This window comes from Pezoporus occidentalis, unplaced genomic scaffold, assembly GCF_034315485.1.
Source record: "Pezoporus occidentalis ecotype Australia unplaced genomic scaffold, CSIRO_AGI_Poc_V1 ctg28, whole genome shotgun sequence".
NCBI lineage: Eukaryota > Metazoa > Chordata > Aves > Psittaciformes > Psittacidae > Pezoporus > Pezoporus occidentalis.
In genome coordinates this window covers 6,470,637-6,487,182 of record NW_026914718.1, presented here as the reverse complement: position 1 = coordinate 6,487,182, position 16,546 = coordinate 6,470,637, and the positions used below count along the sequence as shown (strand labels likewise).

At 43.7% G+C, this 16,546-nt stretch overlaps 1 protein-coding gene, 1 long non-coding RNA gene and 1 gene segment (V, D, J or C); 1 reads left to right on the top strand and 2 right to left on the bottom strand.

Annotated features, from left to right (window-relative positions):
• Positions 1-14,863, top strand: LOC134167152 (uncharacterized). 2 transcript variants are annotated; one of them, XR_009966106.1, is made up of 5 exons: positions 1-121; positions 4,321-4,541; positions 5,728-5,904; positions 6,880-7,060; positions 7,868-9,787. It is a non-coding gene; the product is annotated as an uncharacterized LOC134167152 (long non-coding RNA). The 2 variants fall into 2 exon arrangements; XR_009966108.1 differs by lacking the exons at positions 1-121; positions 7,868-9,787 and adding exons at positions 3,939-4,205; positions 13,527-14,863.
• LOC134167150 (T-cell receptor gamma chain V region V108B-like) lies at positions 2,726-3,691 on the bottom strand. The segment is given in 2 exon segments: positions 2,726-3,486; positions 3,601-3,691. Coding segments are annotated over 2 exon segments (510 nt in total).
• Positions 9,164-16,546, bottom strand: part of AMPH (amphiphysin) — a 110,474-nt gene continuing 103,091 nt past the window's right edge. For all 3 annotated transcript variants that reach the window (XM_062625476.1, XM_062625477.1, XM_062625478.1), the window contains 4 exons: positions 16,371-16,520; positions 14,859-15,125; positions 12,994-13,095; positions 9,164-10,327 (listed from right to left, as the gene is read on the bottom strand). In XM_062625476.1, the coding sequence (XP_062481460.1) occupies positions 10,220-10,327; positions 12,994-13,095; positions 14,859-15,125; positions 16,371-16,520 (627 nt within the window). In that variant the 3' untranslated portion in view covers positions 9,164-10,219. The remainder of the gene's footprint in view (positions 10,328-12,993; positions 13,096-14,858; positions 15,126-16,370; positions 16,521-16,546) is intronic.

The following is a 16,546-nucleotide window of genomic DNA, read 5'->3' as shown; positions in this document are numbered from 1 at the left end:
GAGCGCTCTTCAGCAACAGGTCTTCTGCGTGCGAGTGGATGGGGCACGTTTACCAATAACCCTCCCCAGGCTGGTGAATGGTAACATTGGTTTGAAGGCTGTCGTCCTGTCTGCTTTTCAGGTAAATCTGAGAAACGCTGGTCAATCTGATGACTGTGGCCCTGTAAGACTTGAGCCACCTTAGCCATCCAGCCTTGGGATGGCAAAGCGCCAGGGAGCCCCCATGTTGGTGCTGCCCTCCACCGAAGCAGCCAGAGGCTGTCAGCCTGCAGGGACCAGGGCAGCTGCTCCTGGGGCCAGGACTTTGGTTGTGGGTGCAGGAGGAAACGCGCAGCCGCAGGATGCCAGTTTCAAAGCTCAGCTGGGATGAAAACATTTCTGAGAAAGGAAGGCTGGAAAACAAAAGCAGGGCTGCTGGCAACAGCCATTGCGCAGGGCATCTCGGGGAGCAGGGGTGGTGCCACACTGAGCTCCCCCGTGATCGCTGTGAGGGAGAGGAGCTGCTTCAGCCTCCCTCCTGCTGGCAGCTGGCCACATGCAGGAAGCCAGCAATAAGCATGTATTGCTAACTGGCTTGGAAAGGTGCTCTTGAGCACAGGGCTCTAGGGAGAGACAGCTCCCTGTGTGTGGTGGCAATGGACAGGGTCCCTCTCTTCCCAGTAAATAACCATGAGAAAGTCTGTTTCATTTTCTGTCAGGCTACCCTGAGGGCAACGAGGAGAAATGAGTTGAGGACTGGCAGGCACAACAAAGTGGAGAGGAAGAGACAACAATGATACAGACTTTAAGGTGAGGGAAGGGAGGTACAGGGAAAGTTCACTCATCCCAGCAGCATCCCATGTCAGTCTGCTGTGAGGGCAACTGTAGTTAATCAGAGTGAAAACTGCGTTGGCAATTGTATGTTGAGGACATGAAATCAAACCCTGTTGCCAAAATCTACCAGGACCTGTATAAAAACTGTGCACTATGTAGCTCTTCTTCTGATCACACAGCAGAAATCTGTCTAGCACCTGATACCAGATCAAGAGTAAAGGAATATGGTGGTGAGTGGGTCTCACAAAATTAAAGGTCTAAATTACAGACACTTTGTAGGTTTTGTACTGTAGCTTTCTACCACCGCAGGTCTCCTAGTAGGAATAATTGCAGATCAGACTTGATGGTGTCTATGCCAAGAGGACACATGTCCACATGTGCAGTGGCCAGAGTATTTTGGACAAAACACCTTTCCAGGTTCAAATTTTCACCAAACGGACTTCTCATGTATTAAATGGCCAACATCCCCTTTCAGAGAGCTTCATTACCTAAAGTTATCTAAATAGCTTCTCCTTCTTAAATCCCTGCTGACTGCTCCTGATCACCTTCTTTACTCTTGTGTCTGTACATGGCTTCTAGAACTGGGAGGCGGAACTCTTCTTGAGCTTGGATGAGATTCTTGAATGTCAGTCTTTGTAGGGCTTTGTAGTGGCCGCAATGCAGAGCAAGACAAAAAACAAAGTAGGATGTGCAAGATCACCCAGTCTCATTTCTATTCCTATCCTTTTATGAAGAGAAAGCAATGAGGGGATGGAGATTTGTTTCTCTGCTTGCTCCAAGGATTCTAATAGAGAAGAGAAAATTACAGCCGACAGTTGTTCACACACACAGACAGTCCATGTGCATAGTCAGGTGAGTGCTTTCAGTACAATCAAGCCTTCATTTTAAGAGCAATGTTTCCTGTATTTACCCTAAAGTGATGGAACTCTCCAGTTTCTGGATGTTACAAATAGGTGTGAGTACTGAAATGATTTACTTACTGATTGCTAACATCACATATTTAACAGTTGCCACAAGCTATTGTTGCTTTGCATATCCTGCTGCAGAAAATCAGGAGAGAGGGCTGGAATAGGCAAGTATTTTTTGCAGAGTTCAGAGCTTGCAGTTCAAACCACAAAGCACCTTTTTTGTACAGCTTATCTTTGCCCAGCTAGTGCTGTGATGTATCGTAATACCAATATGCACAGTAGTAAGTACCAGAATCCCTTGGAGTCAAATCATTTATCGTGAGATTATAATGATACTTAGGATGCACCTGAACTTGAAATCTCCTCCTGTTGCCACTGTCATCAAAAGTAGCTGTCTGTCCCCACACATACAGTATCCTCGTTGGTGGCTGTCCAGGAAGATGCTTGTACCAATGCATGATGACTTCAGCTTGCAATTGGCACAAAATGCTGGTGGATGTGCCCTGCATCTGCGTTTGGAGCTTTGGGGTTTGCACTGGCACTGTCCATGTGTCTCCACCTGGAAGGAGAAACAGAGAAATGGTGTGAGGGGAAGAAACTTCTGGAGTTTGGAGCCAGGAGAGTGTTCTCCATGCATGGGAAGGATGGGGGAGAGGAATAAAGGGCTTACGGGACCAAAATGAAGCTGCAAGAAAGAGTGGAAGCAGCAACATGCTGCCTTAGCAGGTTAAACTTGGGAGTGAAATAAAGACAGAAGGTTCTAAAGCCCTTCAAGTGGAGAAAGCATCGAACAGCTGGGAGGAGGAAATGACTCATTCAGCACATCCAATGTTTGTTCTTCAACTCGCTGCTATAGAGGCGGTTGAATTTACTGGCAAATTAAACCGCAGCAGTAACAGTGTAGAAAGGACCTTAAAAAAATTCATCAAAAATAAGCTTTCTTCATGAAAAATTCATGTATAATTTTCTTTCTACATGATTCTATCCAGTACATTCCTCTCAGACTTACCTGCTGAGCACACACATAAAAACTCAAATTGTTCAGCCCAGCTCTTCCCAAGGATGTTCTTCTCCCCTTGAATACTCTAAAGCTGTCCCAGAAGCCTTTCCTAGAATACTCTGCCTGCTTTGGTAACATTTTTGGTACCTCAGGGAAGTATCTGTATTATGCAAAGTTGATTTGTGTTACTGTACAATTCAGCTGTAGTACCATCACCCTAAGGAGAGCTCCTTTTCCCCAGCACAGAACATGATGCCAGCTGAGCTGTAGCACGCTGCATTTCTTTGCTTTTCTCTTTGTCCTTTACTTGTACTTACACACTCAGCATAAACCTGTTGGGATGCTTTAGAGGCAGGAAGGTGCAGGTGTGGCTCTCTGCACTTGACAGCCTGCCACTTGGGGTACAGCTTTGTGTACAGGCTACCTGAGGTTTGCTAGTTCTGTGGTCCTGCCAGTAGGCACAGTAGTAGGTGCCTTCATCGTTGGGGTTGATGTAATTGATGGTGAAAGTGCAGATGTTTGGGCTTTTTTTCGAAGAGGAATACTTGTTCTTATAGGAATCATTCTCATAATGAATTTGACCTGTTTGGATAAGCAGAATCCATTCGGGAGGTCTGGAGGGTAGATGCCGGTACCAATGTACATAGAGAGTCTGGAAGTCAGCCCCTGACATGCCCTCAAATACACACTCAATCTGTGCAGTTTTAGTTGGCTCTCTGGTAATGGATGCTTGTCTCTGCCTCAGAAACACTTGTGCTTGCCCATCTAGAAAGGAGGAGAGAAAAGAGAACAAACACTCTTAGCCTGCTGTTTGCTCACAGGCATCAATACGGGTGCCTCTCACCACTGCCATGTGCCGTGGCGACAAGGGGAACCTACGAGACCAGGCTGCAGCCAGGGCCAGGAGTGGGAGCAGCAGCATCCTGAGGGCTCTCATCAGCGTCTGCCTCCCAGAGGAAGAGGAAGCTGACAGCTCTCCCAGCAGGGACAAGGGGCTGCACCGAGGAGAGGAAATGACTCATCTGGGCATCATCCGCAGAGGCAGCGCTGGCAGTGGGCGGGTGATGTGGAGGTAAAGCCGCTTGACTGAACCCTGCTGAATTTTAACAGCCTAATGAGTGCTTGTGGCCAGGTGGCACAAACTCACCTCCTCCCTCTCATGCACACAGACACAGTTACTGTAACTGGTTTACAAAGTAATTTTGTAATCTAAAGTAATTTTGTAATCTGAAGTAATTTTACCGCTGCTTTTGCACTATTTGAAGCTGCTAAACAATGCCTGGGGTCAGACACTTTTTTCTCAGGTCCCCTACCAGTAAAAAGGGAGAAAAAATAGGAAAACGGAGCTTGATGAATTTGAAAGGACTCAAATTGCTGCTCATCACACAGCCTGAGTGCCAAAGGCCAGGAAGAATACCCAGCAGCCACTTGGGAGCTCAGTGGTAGTACTGCTGTACTAGCAACTGCATCTTGTCACAGGGAAGGTGAGATGCCGCACCCCAGGGTGGCCTCTCCAAACGCTGGGTGCTATGCAAAGGTTAAACACAATTTTCTGTTGGCAGAATGGAAGTGTAAATATCTGTGCTCTTTGCTTTGCAGGTTTGCTGCCGTGTAAGACAAGAAGCCCCACACAAGTGAATTCAGAGACTTGGTTTAACTTAAGTGAAGGTTTGATCAACTCCAAACAGCAACCAAGGAGAAAATAAAACAAGAATCTCTACCAGCAGAGAAGTGCAAAGTGAGTCTGTTACACCTGCAGTCTTGAACCATGCTTCAAGCTTTTCTTCACTTCTCTCCTACTATTCTGCTGTGCAAGTGATGTAAGTGGATCTTTATTCTAAAGATGTAGCTTGAAGGGTAGTGTGAAGATTTTTTTCTTTTGGATAACCTCACCTGCCATCCTGTAAACCTACACAGTGGCAATTCAGCCAGACCTATGACCATGCCCTTTTTGCTGTTAAAGTGCTATAACAGCTTGGCTGGTGCTGGCTGTAGCGCGTGTCTGCAAAGCGTGCGCTGGCTAGGAAGCAACTTTGGTATTTGGCTGCGTGCACAGGGTGTCGGATCCAAAGCTGATGGGGAAAGTAGGTGGGGATATTCCTGTGTGTTGTCAAACACTCAGGATCCAGTTCAGAAAGCAGAGTGTGTCTTTGTGCAGGCCCCTATAGCTTTCTACAGCAATGTATCCCCACTAGTACAGCAGGAGGTCACAGCATCTTGCGGAGTCACTTTGCTCACTGTTAGCATGCAAATGGCTTTGGTGGGGTCTTTCTCAATGCTGAACTTGCCCTCTTCGGCCTGGTTTTTGAGGAAGAACCTGGAGGACATGTAAGCAAGGTGCTGGGAAGCTGTGTGGGGCCTCTCTCAGTACCAGTGAATGAGCACAGAGTGGGGGATGTGACAGTTGATGAGCACCATTCTGTGTTCTGCCTTAGTGATGGGTATGGGGCTTTGCTGCACGACTCCTGCTGAGCTGCCTGTGTGAGAGGAAGAGAAAAGTCAGAGGTGTGGAGCTGAGCTAAGAGCGTGTCCCCTTGGCCACAGGCAGACACACAGACCCAGGAGTACAACTCAAACAAGCAGCCAGGATGAAAGTGCTCAACAGCCACATTGTCACTGCCCTTCTAAGGGCTTCCTTACCGGACAGGGTCAGACTCAAATTGGGGGCCAAGGAGTTCTGAGGAGCAGAAAATCCATTCCATGAGGCTGTGCCAGCTGTGGGTATGTTAAATAATGCTGCATTATTTCCCATTTCCTTTGGTTAACACTTACAGAAATCGCAAAAAAAAAAAATAAATCCAAAACTGGAACCCACCCTCTCGAGCACAGAGCTCACTACTGAGGCAAACCTTTTTCTTTCTTGATTTACCCCAAGGGATTTCCTTAGGTGATGTCACTCGTAGTGAAGAGTCATCAAAACTAAAAGATGTTCTGTTTTTTATAATAGGAACAACCCCCCAACCATGAGACTCAGTTCTGATGCATTTAACTGACTTTTCTCTACAGAACAGCATGAAGATCTTTCTGTTTTCTGGAAGACAATTTGAGAGGAGACAACAATCAAGCTGAAGTTATTGCAGAAGAGAACCCCCTACAGCTCTCATGGTGCAACTGACAGCTCGTATGTAAGGATCTACATTAGAGAACTTGTGATGAAGTCTAGCACTAGGTCTGGAAGGAAAGGTTGGTACATTGAACTATTGATTTCTTTTGCCACACACTTTCTCTCCTTCCTCTGCTGCCCTTGTGTCCTTCCTCTGCCATTCTCTCCATCTTCTGCCCTTCTCTCCATTTTCTACCCACATCTCTTTCTTCCACTCTTCTCATTTTTCTTTCCTTCTGCTGATTTTCTCCTCTTTTTGCCCTTTTCCTTTTGTCCTACACCGCTTTCTTGCCATCTTCAGTCCTTCTTGTGCATTCTGCCCTACTTGTATTTTTCTTCTCTTTAACAACTTCTCCTGCCTTTCTCTTCCTTCTGCCCCCATCTCATCCTTCTGCCCCTGTCTCCTTAGTCTGCAGCCTGGCAAAGGTAAGTCACAGGTACACAAAGCAGCAACAGGAAGACAGGCCAAGCTGTCCGTGTCTCCTGAAGAGGGGGAATGTGAGGGATCAGACTCTGAGCTTGCACTGGGTAATGAAGCCAGGGAGAGCCAGGGCATGAATGGTACCTTGGAGGTGCAGTGAGCAAGAGACTAGCCCAAAGGGCCCTGAGGAGCCCTAAACAAGGGGTTACAGAGGACAAGTAGCAACCCCTGTGGTCTGCTGTTGGGAGTCTAGAAAACTTCCTCCCCCTTGCCCTGTCATGCTGCTCAGTGGAAAAAAGCCTTCCTCCTGCCAGGCCTCTATTGGAGGAAGGACTTTCAGGACTTTTGCATTTGTTGACCCTCTTCACCAGATGCAGGTCTCACTGGCTCCTGAAGAGTGTATCTATCTGGTGGTTTACATGCTACTTTGTTCTCAGCACTGCATTTACAGTGCCTGTGGTGGGACAGAAGGCTTGCATACTCAGAGGGGGACTTTTACTACTGGCTGGGCATTTTCTTTTCACTCAGATTTTCCTTAACTGCTATTAAGCACCTGCATATGCAACACAATTCTCTTTGGAATGATTTCAGCTTTGCCAAATCAATCTTAGTTATAAGGTCCTGTCTGTTACAGGAGACACCATTTGGAAAGCACTACAGTTTTCCCTATGTGAAGCTTCTGTGGTGATTAAACAGGTCAGAGTGAAGACACCCACGCAAGAGAAACACAGATGCTGCCAGAGATATGCTACACACAAGGGGAGCATCAGAGCTGAAATCACATGGATGAAGACTAAGAGAGGAGTCTTCAGAAGGTAATTATCTTATACATAATATTATGCATTTAGCAAGGTGTATGAATGTATGCATCCATGTAGTCCACTTCATAGTCTCACCTGATTGCTTGCATCACATCCACTGCAGTCCCCTTGTCTGCAGTGAACATCTCACCACCAGAGAGCACATCAGAGCTGACAGTGGCACTGATAATTACAGCACTTCACACTCTGCTGTGCTGATTTCAGAGATATGGCTTCATTAGCTGAACTAACTTCTTTCTGTAGCTGGGAACTGGCTTATCAGGTGGTGCTTCATCAACTGTCACCTTAGTGCTTTAAACACAAAAAGAGAGATCTTTTAAATTACATCTGTTTTAAAAGTACCAGTAAAATCTGATTTCATCCTTCAAGCAGCATGGTTCTTCCATCTTCTACTGCTCTAATACTCACTCATGCTCTGCTTGCACATGGGTATGCAAGAGGGGACAGTCTTGTAAACTGTTTCCCACCCTATCCACCTAACCTACCCATCATGGTGACTTCCTTTTGATGCCTTTTCCCCTGTGTCAGAAAGACACTAAGGAATTTTCATTAAGCATGAGCTTAAAGAGACTATGATTTATTTCATGTCTAGGGCACCAGTAATCAGAGCATCCTGGAAGCAAATGCTACACAATCTGAGCAGGACCATACCCAGCCAGCCTTGCCTCCCTCTTCTTGCAGCAGGTCCAGCTGTGAGGTCTGGAAAAGGTAGAGCAAGGTGTGGAGAGGAGCAGGAAGAGGAGAAAAGGGACAGAAATGTCATTCAGCTTATACATTTCTCATTATTCATACCACCACCAGATAGATGAGCTGCAAAGACACAGTATATTCACTCACTCACATGAGATGTTCGTCCATCTTCAGTTATTTTGTTGTACTTCCAAGGCCAGACTGTGCATGATCAGCAGACTGGGTCGCTAAATCTTTGAAGGTTAGTGGTGTCTTAGGCATAAGTAAGTCTTTACAGCCACCAAGATACAGTGTGTTATTGTTTTACAAGCACTCTGAAAACATTAAATTCAATAATTTGCCAAATCCATTAGGTGTGTTAATGAGAAGAATCCAAGAAAAGGGAGAAATGATTCTGAGCTAATGGAACTTGATGGGTGAGGGTCCCACCAGTATGTAACAGCAGTACGTATTGGAAAGGATTTTCTTTTCTTGCCCTAGAATAGGCGTTATAGATCACAGAGAAATACAATTATTTTATACTATTAATCTCAGGAGCTGCAGGTGGTAAAAGTGGCTGAGACAGGTCTGATTGTCTAACAAATAAAACTAGCATTAAAGCAAAGATGAGATACAGTTGTTAACCCAAAATGAGAAATACATTTCTATTCATGAACTCCTTCTGTTAGAAGGGAAAACTGAACAGCAAATCAAAGTGCTTTCCTGCAACCTCTTTGGACTCTGATTGCTCACTGTGACGTTTCAGAGCCAAAACCCCAGCTATCACAGTTTCATCATTCAGCTTCTCCACAAAACACAGCTATTGTCAGACTTGCTTTTTAAAGCTACTGTATTCCGAAAAAAACAGAGAAACCAACTTTCCTCCTCTTCCACGGCAACAAAAAAATCTGTTTCTTCAACTGAAATCTGAAAAATTAATTAGAAATAGAGCAGAAACAGATACCATTTGCACCAAAACACGCTCCCAACCAAAAATATCATGAAAAAGAACTGAATTGCTAGTAAAATACAGATGTTCCTAAAGCTTTGCTTCTTCCATGCGTCAGCAAGCACAACAGAGCAGATTCCTAGAGAACCTTCTTTCCACACAAAATCAATGGATTAAAAAGAAATTACTAAGAGGTAGCAATCTGTGGTCAAGCAGAGACGATCCCTTGGTGCTTGTGGACGGATATTAGCTGGTGGTCAGAGTCTGGAACAGGAGGAGCAGCTAGGAGATGTGCTGAGCTGGGGTTCAGACCTTTTGGATCTCTGGCCCATGACTAGAGTTGAGAGCAAGAGTTTAAATGATGCATCTGTTATGCCATGCTTCTTTGGAAAAAGAGGTATTAAATTCAGGTTAGGCTCTCTAATACAACATATAGACTATAGAACTTCCGTGTTACAAAACTTCAAAAGCACGACAGATTCTTTGGATCAAAGGTTTATTTTTAATGACACAGCACTGGAAAACATAAGTTACAGATGACTTTTTGATACAGGATACATTATATATATTAAAAGGATCTGTGAAGGTATGCTGCATAAATACATATAGTGAAAATATATTGTGTTTATTTCTTCTTAGAGATTAGATCTGTTTCTTTGTTTTCAATCGATTCAGCCAATTAAATAAAAAAGTATAGATTAGCGTCATAACAGCTCCCCTCCACATTATCTCCTTGTAGCTACTGCAGCTGGAGGAGGAGACCGAGCCATGCCTTCTCAAAGGTTTAGCAGCTTTGAACATGATGTTATTCATCATCTCAGAATGAAAATTTCACATTACAAACACAGATACTGTATCATGTTTTGGCAATGGAGCAGCTAGTTTTGTTCTGGAACAAAACCATTTCCTGTAATGCCAGACAGTGAAAGAGCAATGCATGTACTGGTGATACTACACAGCCAAAGAACTACGATGAAGTTGTGAAAATGCATATATATCTATATGCACTTATATATACACATATAAGTTCTTGTGTGTATATATATTATGCATGTCCAAAAATAACATTGAAAAACGTTGCAGCGGTTGATTATTCTTGTCAACACATGAAACTTATAATAGTTTGACCTCATTACTACAGGATAACTAATTAAATCTTCTGCAGTGCAACTCAATACAATACACTTAGTGCAGAGAAGTTAAGGTTTTGGTATTGAGGAAGCTAATTTCAGATTTCATGGGAAAGGACCAAATACAGGATCACCATAGCTCTGACAACGCACAAACAAACCTGTTGCCACGTACGTGTGAACAAACGACATCGGTTTTTTTATTTGAGTTTTCTGGTTTTCGGGTACTGCTTCACTGAACTGTTTGCATTCATGCTCATTTCGATATGTTTCAACAAGCTTTGTCTGGCACCAGTCTGTAAACCGTTCACAGCTCAAACTACAAAAGGTGGGCTCCTGTGTTTCAAAGAGGTTAAAAACCTACTGACTGAGCTTCATACCACGTTCGGCTGCCGGCACGGAGAACTATTCCAGATGGCGTGTGAAGTTCTCTGGGAAAAGTCCTTTATAGCTATTTGCATCCCTGTACTGAAGCCACTCGGATTCCTTAATGCCTGTCAACCAGCCAGCCTCCTGCAAGGAAAAAGACAGTCTCTTAAACTTCATATCTCCCTGATTCCCTGCTATGAGCTTCAGACCTGAGGATGCTTCAGTCACATGGCTAAAAGATTTGGTACTCTGGTTAAAAAGCAGCCTCTGATGTTTCACAGACTGTTTTCTCTGTTCTGCCAGACCACAGTTCCATGAGACCGAGTGACTGCAAGTATATTGTATGGCCTTTACCCCATGTAACTGAACTCAAAATTGGATAATCAGACTTCCAGGCCATCCAGTATTACACCAGATCTGCATCTGTGCCAATCTGTTTCAAAGTTGCCACAATAATATTGCCACAGTTGTGCAGTAAGAGCACAGCAGCAGGCCAGAGACATTGCACAATACCATAGATGGGGAAAAAGGTAGTTTTCAATTGGTTTCTTTTTTCCCCTGAGAGTTATTTTCTTTTGTTCATGTATTGGCAGTCAGAAGAAATAACAGTTCTTGCAATCGCCAGAATTACTCTCTCTAGAAACTCAAACTTAGTTAATATGCAGTTACTTTTCCTGTAATTCCTGGAAACTTAAACCAGAACTTGACATGTAAAATTGCAAACAAATCACCAGCAGTGCAAGCAATCGAAAGGGAGATTTCTTATTGGAAAGGGTTGTGATCAATTCTGCCTGGAATAAAATCAACTCAGTAGTTTTAACAATGCTCGACCTATCCTCATCTCACTAACTCAGTCACTCCATGCCTTGTCTAAGAACAGGAGCCGGAGCAAAGCCGTGACAAGCAGGATTTCTAATACTGCCGTATGTATTATTGCAGAAAGAGGACACAAGGAGATAGCGTAGCTTGGACACACCTTCACATACACCATCGAGTCACGATTGCTCAGCAGCTGCATGGGGGGGTGAAGTGGCTCTCTGCCCAAAAATAAGCACCATTAGAGCAGATACAGTACGGCACTGGCTGGGTACATGCAACCAGGGACATGTTTTTGAAGCATGTGGAATAGCTGAGAGAGAAGACAGCGGAACTGCAGCTTTCTGCCACAGGCAGCCTGGGTTGTATGGGGGAATAGTTTTACTGGATAAAATCTTCAACTCAGGGCTAATGGAAAAGCCACTGGGTGGGACTGGTTTGCTTTGAATAGAGGACACAAGCTGTTGTTACCAGCTATATTAAAAATATGGCTTTAGACAGGTCAGTTTTGAAGGAGAAGAATAACAAAGATAAGAAGACTGTATAAATCAGCAAGGTACCTAGCAAAAGACAAAAAGATTAAGCTATATAGTGATGTTAAACATGAAGGGCAAATATGTACTGAGTAATAAAGATATGACCAGCATAGTTTCAGAAACGTGAATACATAAAGGTTTATTTTCTCCATCACTGCACACAATTTACTCCAATTAATGCTAACGGCATTTTGATGCACACAAGAATGTACCTCATGGATTCACCAAGTGAAGATTAAGCATATTTAATACATAACATCCTAAGTAAAACAGACTGAAAACAGAGAGCACATTTTGCTATCCTTACAGCAGTCTTCTATTCTGCAAATATTGCTATTGAAATCACTTGACCTGCCCATGAGGTAAGATGCAGCATAATTTGAGTAAGGATAAAAGAATCTATTCCTATAAAAAGAGCAAAGTGCCCTGCTGAAAGAAGCATCTTTTGTTCTGAAACAGAAAAAAACAACAGACACAAAACCTCATTACTTGTCTCTTGTATTCAAAGAGAGCTCAGCTGAGATGATGAACACTGGTTATTACCTCCCTTTAGGCAGCATCCACCACTACAACAATTTCAAGCACAGCCCCCAGCACTCATATGCGCTTAGGGCATTAATATTTAGACCTATTTTAAGAAGTATTCTTCACTGAGAGCAGTGCTCTTAGGCTACCTGAATAGGCAGGATCCAGATCCCCACTTCTCAACCCCCAAATAAATGGGACACTTTCACCAATGCTGCTGGCACTAATAGATGCCCACGTAAGTGGCAGGTACTAACTGTGCAGCACAGTCTTCTCTTTTAAAGCAGTGGCCAAAAATCAATTCACTTCAGTGCAATTCAATTTCACATATGGAATAAAACTGTTTAAAACTCAAATGAAACACACTGTTAAAACAAAATTAGATCTCTTAAATGAAATTAAACTGTAGTTGAATTCAGGTTCCAGCTTCCAGAGGGCAGAGTTAGCTTTAGACTCATGCAGCTCTGTGCACTTTGGCTGTAGGACAACACAATTTGTGTGCAGTCTCAGTGTTCTCTGTGGGAGAATTTGTATCATTTCTCCAAATCTATACATAAAAGCTCTGAACATCTAGGGACCATGGAATCGATTTTACTGCAGCGATAAGACAAGTTGATATATAGCAACATTATGCACAATTTGTAAGTCATTTTCTGTATTAAGTCTTTGTGTGCCTGTATTAAATCCACTACAAAGTAGCATAAAAAAGCCCTAATAAAAAAGCTGAGGTTGGAGCCTGCTAGTGGAGCTCATCTGGGACTTAAGCTTGTAGCCAACTGTGCCATTTAGTCGCAAAACCCAGTCCAAAGACAAAAATCTTTGTGATTTCTGACAGTAGTGACATGTTGAATACACATTCCCATTAACTATACTCTGTAAGAAAACCAGTAAGACAAAGATAAATGTTAACAAAAGAAAGATACTTGTTTTTACCTGATCAGCTGTGGTCTCAGAAGGAATTACTAGTACAATATCTCCCCGTTTTAAATTAAGCTCATCACTGTTAGCTGCCTCAAAATCATGTAGGACTTCAACCTGAAGAAAATAACATCAAACATGTGATGTGATCAAAATGGAGACATTTTCTTAAAAAGATTATGTTAAATCTTTAAAAAAAACAAAGAACCCCAAAAGAATATCGTGCTGCCTTTGTGCAAGCATATGGGTATAGACAGGAACATTCGAATCAACAAAGTTGAGACTGATTTGTATCACAGTTTTCTATTCATTTCCTTGAAAGCAGGAACAGCTTAAGTAAGTCTTCTTGAGGCTACTTAAGGAAACCCAAGATCCCGCCCCAGTATCTCAAGGACAGATGATATTATAACACCCCATGAGTCCTGCCTCTTAGACAAGTTGTGCCACCCTTACTCCTGTGTGAGGAACTTGCTTTCATTCCCAATGAGAGATGGGTAGCAGGATTTGGAAATGAATGTGGGAAAGACTTCCAGGAACTGCTATTTCAGATTCCCATTCTCTTGCTGTGGCCACTGGATGTTATTCTTGCTGCAAACGTCCATGGAAATTTATGTGGGATGTACAGCACCCATTTCAACATGTGATCAAAGAGGCGAGTAATGGGAATCCTATTTAATGCTTGCCCTGGAGAGAGCTCCCATTTACTGGCAGACGGGCTTGCCAAAAATACCTGTCTTTCAAAGGCGTGATTATTAAAACATTGGCAGGATCAGCATGTCATTGTGAACAGACCATTTTAACTAAATGGCTCTACCTCCTTAAGAGATGTGCTATTCTAGTTTTCTCCAAAGCACAGCCAGTGCCATGGTAGCTCTGAAATAATGAAAGAAAATGGCATCAAGAGCCAGATGGTTGGCATCCATTCTGCTTCTCTTTACTTATGTCTGACCCAAGAGAGTGATGAAAAGCAAGAGATGAACTATGTCAGCATGTCCGAGTCAGAGCTGCACAATACTGCTCACCCTCACCTTAATGTTAATCTCTAAATTTGCTGAAAATACTGAGCAATGAGAATAGACCAAGAGGAATGAAATACTTATGGAGTGCTATGGGACTAATTAGTCTGAACTATGCAAATTAGAATAGGAAACATGTAAAGTTCATCCATCCTCAAGGAGCTGCTCAGTGATTCTGAAGTGAAAAGCATTATCAAAGAACCTTGTGAACCAGGAAACCCTAGGGATCTTGCCAGCCAAGGAGAGAACTTCTTATGCCTCATTAAACTTTACTGTTTGATTTCCCTAACAGTTATAACTATAATATTACTGAAGTCAGGGAATGACATTTTGGCTTTATAACCATCAACTGTAGAAGTCCCATGGGTTCAAACATAACCAGAACTTCCACTATTGATTTTCAGGCCAGAAAAATGCCAATATTTAATATTCATAGAATCACAGGATGGTTTGGGTGGGAAGGGACCTTAAAGATCAAGTATATTGTTAGCATATTAGATATATCATTGGCATCTATCATACAATATTGCTGGCTAACTCTGGCGGTCCAGTTTTACTCAGTGTATGAATTTTCAGTAGCAATTTGGTGAGATGAAGGAGTTCTTGTACTTCAGTGAGTCTTACAGCTACGTAAGGATATGCACCACAACAACAGTGTGCAGAAAACGTGTCGTCTCAGAATTCACATACAAAGCAACAATACACTATTAAAGTTGTGCCTGTGTGTATTTGTGTGTGCATGTGTCTGGCTGTTAAACTAAGCATCCTTCAGCCTCAAGAAGTCATCACACTACCTGCAGAGACAGACACGTCCACAGAAGCTAGATCTGAGTGGATGTCTACAAGAAGAATGAAGAAGCAGACCTTAAAGAGAAAGCCGGGTGGCATTGCAGAAGCTGCGTCTTCTGCTGGAACAGGCTGATCCTGAGAAGGTGCAGCCTGGATTTCTTCTGCAGGTTTCTCCTCAGTTCCAGCCTGGGAAGTTTCACTGGAAGAGATGTCAGTGCCCTGAGTGCCCATCTCCGCTGCAGCATCTTTGGAATCGTTCATGACGGCTTCGTGTTCTTCTCCCTCCCCCTCATTGTTTGATGCTGGCTCTATTACTACTGAAGGGATGCTGCTGACCTTTTCCTGGGAAAAACAAAACCAAACCAAGCGTATTCAGTACTTTATCTCAAACAGCAAACCACAATTGTTTGTTTACTGCAAAGGGCATATATGAGAATGGAGATTTCCTTCTCTTCCTTTTCTTTCTACATTAAGACATTTCTACATTAAGAAAACAACAGTACTTGTGCAAGAATATAAATGAGTAACCCCTTCCCTGTTTTTACTGTTCCATTTCATCCTCCTGGGTCTACTTTCTATGTTACCGCAAATCAATGCAGTAAATAATAAAAATGCTCTGCAGATAGTTTGGGATGTCATTTTCAATGTGCATTGAAATTAACAGCCCTTTCTCCTCCAGTCTGGTATTTCTTAACTGTGGGTGGATTTGGGTAAAGCCACGAGTTCCAAGAGTCACCATCCTACAGTTCTTTGGGAATTCAAGTCAGCAGGGTGATAGTGAGACAAAAGTGATGAAAGAAGGAAACATGACCTTTTTCTTTGGCTGAATGAGATTTATCCTGGTTTACAGCAATGTAACTGAGAGCAGAGAAAGCAAAAAAGGCTAAGTAGTTAGCATCTGGCCAATAATGAAGTTTGGGGCAAAAAGCAGTTAATGAAACTTGCTGGAGCATCCAACCTGAAAAGAATGTGTTCACCAATCCTCTGCCAGACCATCCTACTACGAGCAGAAATACAACATGCAGTAACAGAGGTGGCAACTGGCTGCCCAGCTGCAGAGTTTGCTCTAGGAGCTGCTCCCCAGCTCCTCAGAGATTGGAGAAGAAAAGGCAGCAGGCCAGATGCAGATACATGGCTTGACCACCACAATTTACGTAAAACAAAGTAATGCTATTGATAGCACATGGTGCCAGGAGGCAGGAAAAAAATCATTACTTTCTCTGCCTATTTCACCAGACAGCCCTGTTAGGTTATGTGGTAAAGCTTGCCTCCACAGAGGAGCACAGAGAGACTACAGCAGGAACAATATCCTGCCCATGCTGCTTCTAGGCCCCTCACAGGAGCCATCAAGCCCCATTTCCATAAGCCCAGGGGAGCATAGGGGCAGAAAGGTGGGCACAACCCAAACTAAGGACTCACAAGAAGGGGTACACTGTGTGGGCCTCTCCCAAGGCTAACCCAGTAGAGCCTCAGCCCTGCTACTTGTTGGACTTGGGGGCTCAGAGCTCCAACAGCCTCAGCTCCTTTGGGCAGCTGAATCTGTCCTGATCCCCATAACAAACTTCCCCGTGCGCTGACACGAGTTACCTGAGACGCATCAGCCTCCCTTTCCTCTCCCTGAGGTCTGTCACCTTCAGCAACACCCTCCTGCTCAGTGGCAGCAACACCATCACCAGCTCCTGCTGCCACAGCCACACCGCCTTCTGCTTCCACAGCCCCCTCGGCAGCAGGTACCACCTACAACCAACAGAAGAGAGGGACCC